Source organism: Macrobrachium nipponense, chromosome 3 (assembly GCF_015104395.2).
Source record: "Macrobrachium nipponense isolate FS-2020 chromosome 3, ASM1510439v2, whole genome shotgun sequence".
In the NCBI taxonomy this organism is placed as follows: Eukaryota; Metazoa; Arthropoda; class Malacostraca; order Decapoda; family Palaemonidae; genus Macrobrachium; species Macrobrachium nipponense.
Window position 1 is genome coordinate 104125260 of NC_087202.1, and position 10975 is coordinate 104136234.

At 53.4% G+C, this 10975-nt stretch overlaps 2 protein-coding genes across 2 annotated transcripts in view; one reads left to right on the forward strand and one right to left on the reverse strand.

Annotated features, from left to right (window-relative positions):
• LOC135221929 (NADH dehydrogenase (ubiquinone) complex I, assembly factor 6-like) overlaps positions 1 to 9966 on the reverse strand; it is a 172124-nt gene extending 162158 nt beyond the window's left edge. The window contains exon 1 of the mRNA XM_064259953.1: positions 9433 to 9966. Within this exon, the coding sequence (XP_064116023.1) occupies positions 9433 to 9659 (227 nt within the window). The 5' untranslated portion in view covers positions 9660 to 9966. The remainder of the gene's footprint in view (positions 1 to 9432) is intronic.
• Positions 9967 to 10088: 122 nt separating this feature from the next.
• LOC135221928 (mucin-2-like) overlaps positions 10089 to 10975 on the forward strand; it is a 176394-nt gene continuing 175507 nt past the window's right edge. Inside the window, exon 1 of the mRNA XM_064259952.1 lies at positions 10089 to 10794. Coding sequence (XP_064116022.1) covers positions 10243 to 10794 — 552 coding nt within the window. The 5' untranslated portion in view covers positions 10089 to 10242. The remainder of the gene's footprint in view (positions 10795 to 10975) is intronic.

The following is a 10975-nucleotide window of genomic DNA, read 5'->3' on the forward strand; positions in this document are numbered from 1 at the left end:
GGCATACACCCTCCCTCGTACGGCGGCGGACCGGCCCTAGAAGCGGCAGACGGCGTCACCGACACAGCATGGGGAGTGTAGACAGCGGGGGGAAGCAGCATAAGCGGCCGTGAAGGTAGTAGTGGAGACCACTCCAAGGTCACCGCCCCAGACCTCGCTAGACTCTGCAGCAGATCGTGGATGCTAGGCACGCCCTGCAGCCGCAGTGGTCCATACCTGTCCAAGGTCGTCTCCCACGGCTGTAGCACCTGCGGTAGCACAGACAGATTAGTAAGAGGGGTTCCCTCACGCACGGGGGGGGGGGAGACATGCCCCCACCCCGAACGGAAGGAAGACCCCAAAAACAAAAATACGAGGAAGCTGAGCGGGGGGGCAGGAAAGAAGACGAAGAATCGGATACCAAGGGAGTCGCGGAGAGCTTTCCGACGACTTCCTGGCAGACCTTCGCTTCCCCTACCCCCGCACAGCAGTGAAAAGTAATATGAAAATGAAACAGAATACTGCACTTGCGATTCACTTCATAGAACTTAAAGAGGGGGAAAAATCATTCCCGGTAAGAGCGGAAACTTGATCCATAATAATATGATGCTATCATAAATATATATGAAAATGAACAATACTGCACTTGCTATTTTCACTTTCACAGCAATAAATCGTAAGGATTAATTCCCGGGTAAGAGCGGAAATTGATCCAAAATTAAATTTGATGCAATTAATAAATGAAAATGAAAAGAAAACTGCATTGCGAATCCACTTTCATTGCATTCTATTCATACAAAATAAGAGGCTCTTGCCGAGCGCAATCAAGCTCTCGGCAACGAACGCACAGGGCAAAAATATAATGAAAAAGATTAGCATTACATCTTTCAATTACACACTTTCGCCCAAAATACATGACTCGGCGCGAGTGCGCCCGCCCTCGGCACCGAGACATAATTCAAGGGTTCAATTCATGAAAAGAGCGGAAATCGCCGTCTCTACGGCGATAGCTCCATGTTGATTCATAATTAAGTAATGAAAATGAAAACAGTGTACTTACAGTTTCATTTTCAAGTCAAACCAAACCATTAGTAGAAAACACAATATAAACAAAGCATACGACGATGAAGCGGGCAGAGAGCGATGACGAACACGTCCTTCACACCCGCGGCCGAAAGCAAAAGTGATTCTTCACCTCTCGTGCGCGCGGGCGCGCGGCACGATCGGACAAGCAGTTAACTACCGTTCTCCCCTTGGTTTCGTCGAAGCTTACGACCGTCCCAGCTGCCGCTAGTTACCTTCCTATTGTTAAAGGACCGAGGGTTTGTATTACGTATCGGAACAAATGCAATTTTGGACAAATTGTCATTTGTTCCGACACGGCATACAAACCTTCGGTCCTTTTACAATAGGAAGACTCACTTCTTGGTGGGAGGAATCTGAGTCTTTTGTGAACAGACTGGTGTTTGCCCAACCTTGGAAGTCTCCATGGTCGTAAGAGCGAGGGAGGGATCCAAGCCTCTGTCCGATTGATCGGGGTGTGCACCGCAGGATCAATGGTCAGACCTCTGGACCGAGTACTAAGAGAGAGGCAAGCGTATCTCTTCGTACCAGCAATGTAAGAACTTGTTCCTGTACAGGAGCAAATATAAAGTCATGGGGTTTGTCTCTTGTAGGCATCCACTTCCCCCCCCTTGTAGGAGGAAGTGGTGGATATTCTGCTCCTATCCCTAGTGAAAGGGATAGGATGGGGCTCTGTCATATAGCTCACCTGCATCTCGTCCTCATCCAGCGTAGTGACGACCGTGGCCCTCTGCCCACAGGTAGAGGAGGAGGAAAAGATGGGAAGAGGGAGCCAGTCACTCACTCACTCACACATCCATCCACACAGTCACACCAGGACTCGATGCTGTTTCAGCCTGCGAGGGTCTGGGTTAGCTACACAACTTGTTGAGCAGCCACAACGGGTCCCAAGGAAAAGGTATCCAAGGACCTGTGGGCAATATCCCGAAGGTAGAAGGAGGTGAAGGTAGTCTGGTTAGACCAGACACCTGCCTTCAGGACCTGCGCCACGGAGAAGTTCTTACGAAACGCCAACGAGGGGCCAATACTTCTGACTTCGTGAGCTCTCGGACGGGACGTACGGATGTCGTCACTACCAAGCCTCATACGCCCTCCTGATGACTCACGCAGCCAGAATGAAAAGAGTGTTCTTGGATACTTCTTTCTTGGTTACCCCGGTGCTAACGAAGAGGCGTCGACACTCAGGCCCGAGGTGTCGAGTTTTTTCTTCAGATACGCCAGTAGCGCCCTCACAGGACAAAGCAGCATCTCATCCGCATCATTATCGGTGAAGTCCATTAGGGAGGGAATCGTGAAAGACTCGAACCTGTCGTCAGGGACCGACGGTTTCTTTCTGAGTCTTCGCAACGAAGTTCGGGACGAAATCGAGCGTCACAGATCCCCATCCCCTGGAGTGTCGTACATCATAGGAAAGACCATGAAGTTCCCCTACTCTCTTCGCCGATGCCAGGGCCAGCAAGAAGAGGGCCTTGAGGGTCAGATCCCTGTCTGACGACTCTCGGAGTGGCTCGAAGGGTGTTCGAGTCAAACTCCTAAGGACGAGAGTCACATCCCACGCAGGGGGCCTGAGTTCCCTGGGTGGGCAAGACCTTTCGAAGCTCCTCATAAGCAAGGAGATCTCGAACGAGTTCGAGATGTCCAATCCCCTCAGTTTCAGGACGAGAGCCATGGCGGCTCTGTATCCTTTGACTTTGTGGGGACTGAGAGGAGCTTCTCTCAGCGAAGAAGAAACACGAGGAAATCCGCTACCTGCTGAAGAGTGGCTCTGAGAGGAGATAGAAACCTGTCTACGACACCACATAGAAGACGGCCCACTTCCCCTGGTACACAGCTGCAGAGGACTGACGGACGTTTTTCCAGCCATCTCTGTTGCTGCGCTACGAGAAAAGCCTCTCGTTCGCAAGAGATGGTGGATAACAGCCAGCCGTGAAGTCGTAGGGACTGGACTGCTTGGTGGTACCGCTCGACGTGTGGCTGGTGGAGAAGGTTGTGCCAAGGGGGAATCTCTCTCGGTTCTCCTGCGAGAAGAGCCAGCAGGTCCGGATACCAAATGGCCTGTGGCCATTTGGGAGCCACCAGGATCATCCTGAGATTCGGGGTGACCAGTGCTCGACTGATCACCTTGCGAATCAGGCTGAACGGGGGAAAAAGGCATAGGAGCGAAGAGGTTGTCCCACGGGTGTTGAAGAGCGTCCTCTGCAGCTGCCCATGGGTCCGGCACGGCTGAGAAGAAAACCTGAAGCTTTCTGTTGTGCCGGGTGGCGACAGATCCACGGATCTGGTCGCCCCCACAGGTTGAGAGCCTCCGCCACGTCCTGGTCCGTAGAAGAACCCGGTTCCCATCACCTTGATGCACTGCCCTGACGTGTCTGCTACTACATTCCTCTTCCCTGAATGTACCGTGCCCGGCAGCTCTAATTGAGTGTGCCTCGGGCCCCCTCGTGCCACCTGCCGAGTCAACTGGTACAACGGGAGAGACACTAGGCCCCCCTGTTTGTTGACGTAGGCCACTACCGTGGTGTTGTCGCACATCAACACCACCGAGTGTCCCATCAAGCGGTCCTGGAACTCTTGGAGAGCGAGAAAACGCTGCCTTGTGTTCCAGTACATTGATGTGAAGGTGCTTGTCTTCTCGTCCCACACTCCTGAAGTCAGTAACTCCTCCAGGTGTGCGACCCTATCCCTCGGTCGATGCGGGTCTGAGAACAGCTGCATGTCCTGGGGGGGCCATGGGGGAGTGCGCAGAGGCACTCCTCTTAAGAGGTTCCTGTCGTCCAGCCACCAGGCTAGGTCCTGCCTCACCTCCGGTGTCAGTGACACTGGAAAGCTTGGGGGATCCGTCGCCTGTGACCAACTCTCCTTTAGTCTCCACTGGAGAGACCGCAGGTGAAGACGCCCGTGAGGGACTAACTTCTCGAGTGACGACAGGTGTCTGATCACGACTTGCCATCGCTGAGCTACCTGTTCCTGCCGAGACAGGAACTGGTTGGCTGCCTCCCTGAATCTGCTGATCGCGAGTCTGCGGGGAAGACTCGCCCTGCTACCGTGTCGATCAGCATACCCAGGTACTTCATCCTCTGCTTGGGCTCGAGATCGGACTTCTCGAAGTTCACAACGAACCCAGGATCGCGACAGAACTCGAGTAGTCGATCCCTGTCCTGTAGCAACTGCGAGCGGGGGCTCGCCAGGACTAACCAATCGTCGAGATACCTCATCAGACGTATCCCGTGCGAATGGGCCCAAGCAGACCACCAGAGGTGAACACTCGCGTGAACACCTGTGGGGCGGTTGATAGACCGAAACAAAGTGACCTGAATTGGTACCCCGTCCCGTCGAGGATGAAGCGGAGGTACTTTCTGGAGGACTGATGAATGGGTATTTGGAAATACGCATCCTTCAAGTCCACTGAAAGCATGAAATCGTTCTCCCTGATGGAGCGAGCAACGGAACGTGCCGTCTCCATCGTGAACCGGGTCTGGCGAACAAACCAATTCTGGGGGGGGAGAGAGATCATTCAACCGGGCGCCAGCCTCCCGTAGACTTTTTCCACCAGGAAGAGTCGACTGTAAAAGCCCAGTGACTGATCCGTGATGAGTTCTACAGCTCTCTGCTCAGCATGGTCTTGATCTCCTGTCTCAATGCTACGTCCTTCGATGACCCTGGAACGTACGACTGCTGTTGGACTGGGTTGGAGGTGAGGGGTGGCCGAGATTCGAAGGGTAATAGATATCCCTCCCGAAGGACATCTACAATCCAGGTCTCGGCGCCGTAGCGCTGCCAAGTTGCCCAATGGCTGGCCAGGCACCCCCCCTTCCCCCCACTTCCGGCAGCAGGTGAGGGGGAACGCCGTCCCTAGCGTTTCCCCCCTTTCTTCGACTTCTTCCCAGAGCCTCCTCGGGAGAAGGAGGGCTGGTGACGGGCTCCCCTTTGCAGAAGTCGAAGAAGACGAGTCTTTCCACGGGGCTTCAGAGGGGGGCGCACTACCGTCTTAGCCACCGTGGAAGCGCTAACCCGAGCTCTTTGGCCTTGGCCGCAGTTCGAGGCTGCCCAGAAGCCTTCGAAACTGCCTGGTGAACCAGACAGGTCACTGTCGTCAGTGCGCCGTCGTCCACCGCAGCGTCCACCATACTCTCCTGGGAAGAAGAGAGACGTGGAACTCCGTAAAGGTCCGTTGCGGAGTGCCCAATGCCCGCTTCACGCCCAGCCCGCCCTGGAAACTCAAGTAAAGGACAGCGTCCCTACATCGGAGAACCAGGTTGGCCCACAGGTTTAACCGTCTGGGTGGGCAAGGAAGGAGATGGCTCTTCCCCCAGACTGGCAAAGTCTCCTAAAGGCCGAGTCAATCTTCGGGAGAAAATTCCCCCACCCCGAGTTGGCTGCGACCTAGATACTGTGAGGGGACCACAGATCTATCCAGGAGACGGCCTGGAAAGCTGCCATGGCAGTGGATTCCTGCCGAGTGCCTCTTGCTGCGAGGAAACCATAGGTTCTCGTAGAGGAGCTGCTGCAGACACACACCGGCGTTAGCCTGGCTAACTCTGGGTTCACCTGTTTGGGCGGCAATCGGGTGGCCTAGATGGCACGTAAAAAACGCCGCTGTCGCAGCAGAGGAGGTGGAAGCAGCTTGCTCGACCTGCCAGAACTTGAGAGAACCGTCTTGCCCGGGAGACAAGAGATTCTACCTGGTCCAGCACTGAGTCGGCAAGCTCAGAATGCGGCAAACCCACCGTCGGTCTGGGTTCCCTCTTCGGGTCCCCAGAACGACTCGAAGCCGGGACGTGGGCTCGGATGGTGGGAGCGGCGGATCCTTCCCCCAGGTCGTTGTGCTGACGAATCAGCGCAATTACCTCGGCAAAGTTCCTCTGAATCTCAGGAGTGACTGCATCCTGTGGAGTAGGACCATCCAGTCCCTCGAACAGGAGCAGCTCCCGAGACCCTCCCCCCTCGAGGGGGGGAACAGCGACAGACCCCTCTCGGTCTCCTCCAGCCACTGTGCATACGACCTGGCCGGTCCGAGAACCGTGCCTGTACGTAGGACGTCGTGGTGGGATCCTGAGGGGCGCACACCCCTCACGATCACTCCTCAATACCTCGCTCCTCCCTGCCCGTGTAAACCCGAGGGGGTTGAAAGGTATGGGAGAGGCAGACTGACACTCCATCCTCGCTCGCTGCAGAACCAGTGGGCTTGGAGGACTGCAGGCGATCGTCAACCCGCGGTGGCGATCGAGCTGCAGGCCTGGTCGAGCCGTCTCGCTGTGGAGAACGGCTGGACTGAGGACAGCGGCCCCGGTCTCGTGTGTCAGAAGAGCTGGTGCTGGTTGCCATACCCGATCGCTCTCTGTGAGTGACGGTCAGGCGACCGGCGAGCTCCACTGTCACGGTGAGACCGGTGCGTATCCTCACGGCGCGTCACGTCGCTGGTACCAGCCGTGGCTGGTGCCGGCGAACGGGGGGACCTCTTCCCAGCCTCAGCCTCAGCCCGTGGCCGGTCGTGGACCGTCACGTCAGCCCGGGTAGCCAGCTGATCGCCGCGAGAGCGAGAGCTGGTCTGGTGAGAGTCGCGTGAGCGGCTGTCACCAGTCTTCCGCTCCGTGCCGTGAACCTGACGCTGAGCTGGCTCAGAGGTCTGGTTCCTAGCTGCACGGTCGCTGGTAGGCGACCGTACACTCGGTACCATCTCGCGAACGAGAGGCCGAGGACGGATCCTGCTGCCGTGGTCAAACCACTAACAGCATGGCGAGGAAGTGCCGGTGTTAGCCGGCACCCCTCTGGTCCCCGTAGTCTTCTTCCTTGGCGGAAGAAGAGACGGGTGTCCTGCCACCGAAGGAGCAGGGTTGACCAGCGGAAGAACCCCCCGTCTCACCGGAGCGTAGACCTTCTTCTTCTTAGGCTGTGGAGCCATTAGAAGATGAAGGGGGAAGAGGCGGCAGACGAAGACGACGACGAAGAAGACGATGAAGACGACGACGACACCTTCCTCCTCTTCCTCTTCTTCTTCGTCAGCTTCCTCAGGACCGATGTCAGATCTGTCATCCAGGGCGGAGCGGGGCTGTCTGTTGCCGAAGCAACAGGGCCCGGACGCACCTGTCCGACAGATCGGCATCGGGAGCAGCGGCGCCACGAACAGGAACAACGTCAGCAGGTGCAGGCATCACAGGAACAGCAGTGGAGACAGCAGGAACAGATACAGGAACGGCAGCAGTGGTCGGCAACATCACGTCCGTAAACAGCGGCTGGGCAGGTCCGGCAGGGCTGTGCAGGTAGACCAGGTGGACGGACCAGCGGCACGACATCCTAGGTACTGGTGGGAGGTCCAGGGGCGAGCTCTTCGGGCACACGAAGTCCGGTCGAGGGCAGCACGGCAAACCCAGGCGGCGGCATCACACTCCCCGGTGGTACGGCGATTGGCCCCTGCACCGATGTAGTTGGTGTAACAGAGACCGCTGCGGGGTGTACACCAGGTGAGGAGGTGAAGCATAGCCAGGAGTTGACAGCGAGATGGTAGAGCAGCCCCCTGGACACTCGGCACGCCCTGCAGACCCAACGATGCCCACACCTGTCTGAGGTCGTCCTTCACGGCAACAGCACCTGAGGAAGCAAAGGTCGGGTGATTAGCAGGATCCTCTACCCGTCCGTGCGATGTAGACGAACGGATAGAGGACCCAGAATACAACTCAACGTCGGGGTATCTCGCGCCCTCCTCCACACTCGACAGATCGGGTGAGGAGAAGGACATAAAAACCCCCCCGAAGGGGAAGGCGCCAAACGTGGGAGCTGAGCGGGCGGCAGGAAAGAAGACGAAGTGTCCGTAACCAAAGGAGTCGCGGGAGAGCTTTCCGACGACTCCTTTGCAGGCCTTCGCTTCTTCCTACCTTCGTACAAGCCCCACTGCGCCTCCGACCAAGACATACAAACTTCACAGGGCTCGGCTCGGGTACATTCGCGGCCCCGACAACCGAGCGCACAAAATAAAATGGGGATCAATTTCTGGAAAGGAGCGGAACTTACCGCATTTACGCCCTTCGGTACCCGGGCACAATCTCCGGAGGGTAGCGGGGCGTGGAGACTCCATAATTGATCAGATAAATCACAATTGATGAAAAAGAGAGGAAATGATTGTACTTACAATGATTACTCAACACAAACACAACCATATACTCAAAGGAAAGCAAACGACGAGAAGCGGGCAGAGCAGTCTCGAAACACACACAGTCCACTCGCTGTGAGGCCGAAAGCAAAGTGATTTGTTTACCTCCCAGTCGCGCGCTGCGCGCCTGTCGGACAAGCAGTTAACTACCGAACCCCTTGTTCGAAAGCTTACGACCTATCCAGCTGCCGCTAGTACCTTCCTATTGTAAAAGGACCGAAGGTTTGTATGCCGTGTCGGAACAACTTAAAATTTGACCTTAATTTCTAACTTTGGAGAAAATACTTATTTCGAAAGGAGAGTAGAGGTCTTTAGCTCCGTTTCTCACCAACAAGAAGTCGCGACTGATGCCCATCTCCGATGTCAGGACGCGTTATAATGTACTTTTTTGGGGTTGTACCTATTTCCCCGGTTTTGTGTAAGTCTTATACATAGTTAGGAGGGTAAACACATACCAATTGACAACACTGATAAACAATTGAAGAGCGCAAAACGCCGCAAAGAATGCCGTAGTCCCCTTGAATAAGTGCTGGTAAGAGGTTGGTTTACGATTGTTGTGATGAAAGTGCCCCAGCGTCTATGGGTACAAGTGGTGTGCAGATTTAGCTCAGGAAATGGGAAGTTTGTTGACACAAGCGATTCCGTAAACATCAAGATGGCGTCAATCTTCGAAACATTTTTAGTTGTAAGTAAAAATTTCTAATGCGTTTTGGTGAGATTTCCACTGCCGTAGCCACCCTTTTCACTACCCTCTGTTTAAATCTTAAAATTTGGCCTTAATTTCTAACTTTGGAGAAATTATTTATTCCGAAAGAAAAGAAGGGGTCTTAGCTCCGTTTTCTCACCAACAAGACGTCGCGACTGATGCCCATCTCCGGTGTCAGGACGCGTTATAATGTACTTTTTCGGAGGGTGGCAAGCGTTGATTGTAGGTGGCCTGTTTGGCCTGCTGTGATGTTTTACCATACACGTTGATCGTACATGGTCCAACCCTGTACCATGGGTTTTTTTTACCCTAATACTTGGGGCTAGTGAAATGTTACAACGTAATTAAGCGGAAAATGTGGTGACATACCTATTGTTGCCAGTGTATTATTAGGTAGGCTAATTTCCTAGGTTAACGTAGCTACTATATCCTAACGGAAATTCGAAGAATAGGCTAGGTACTACCTAACTTAGCTACTATAACCTTTAGGGTCGTGAAGCTAGAGTGGCATACTTACTTAACTACATCTAGACAATATTGCGAAGACATGAAAGGTTTCTGGTCCCTAGAAGTCGCATACGTTCTCTTACTGACGGACTTTCTCGACTTGGCGTAAATCTGTTTCAACTGCAGATTTCCGAGGAGCATCATCGTTTTCGAAATTGCAGCCGACACCGCGACCATGTTTACATATGAGCTGCTGCAGGCGTGTAAACCCGACGTCACTTGCGTCAAATCTTTCATAAAATTTCGTTACGCTGCGGCAGTGATTTAAATGACCGGAAGGTTCATCGTGAGTCAGTAACTTCCCACAATTATACAACAATAGGATTTATAATGCAATAAATCCGTCACGAACAAGCATACAATAAATACAGAGTGAGAGAAACAACTAAATCAGGAGCCTCTAATGTCCAGTAGGCGTGCCTTCTGAACGATCATTTTGACATTCTATATTTTGGTAATGTTGTTCCCCCTGGTTCCCTTGCCGAAAAATGATGACATAAACTATCCTTGTATTATATCTCTTGTTAATTTACGGCACATTATTTGACTATATTTAAAAAAATTATTCGTCTTCAAGAAGATTAAGGAGACTGTAGTATAAGATAAAACGCGCAAACCATTTCCGTTTCTTTAGAAGAGTTTGGACGTATTAGAGATGACTTGTGAAACATTATTGGAACGTCATTTTCATTTGGGTGCAAATGGCGACTTCACATATATTAAGATGAGGTTTTCGAGAAAGGAAATTTCCAGCTTATTGCCGTTGCGTGGTGTGTCTGGGGCAGCTAAGTGATAGGAGGTTGAGTGGCGGCTTGTCATAATGGTGTGTAAAGATGAGGTGTGCCAGTGGTTCAAGAACAATGAGCCACATCACCGCCTCGAGTTGCTCTGTGGCCTACTAAACATGTGTTTACCACTTGAGCTCAAGTTTATCAGTACATGTGTGGAAGACCTCGGTAAGAGGGACTTCCATGATCTCAGGGAAACGGAAAGCAAAGCCAACAACTCTGATGAAATAGCCCAATTGTCTACTGTGCTCGATGATAGGACGCGTAGCAAGTTGATAGTGTGGGTTGCTCTGCTCAGCCCAATGAATCATACGTGTTCGAGTCTCTTGTACCAAATTCTCGTGGAAGCCCACCAGAGCCCCGCCGGTGCAACCGAGACCGTCAACCATGTCAAGGAGATGCTCCTCATTTACACTATGGTGTTACACCACCCTGCCTTCACGTTCGAACAGAAGCGGTGCATCGCAGAACTGCACGGAGCCACGAAGGCTCTGGAGAGGCAGCTCGAGGCTCCCCTCAAGGAAAACGAGGCTCGTCTGGCCCAGGTCCTGTCGCCCAGTTACTCCTCTGTCACCGATCAGGAGGTGAGAAGTTGTAGCCCTACCACTCCCCCTCCGCCTGTCAAGCCTGAGTGTCATCCGGCCTAGGCCACTTTTTCTCTCTCGGTATCATTTGTGTTGGGGCGGAGCTAAGCTAATTCTGCCCTTGGTTCAAAGGAGATTCGTAGCCTAGGCTTTATTTTTCTCTTAAATTTGTGTTATGGGT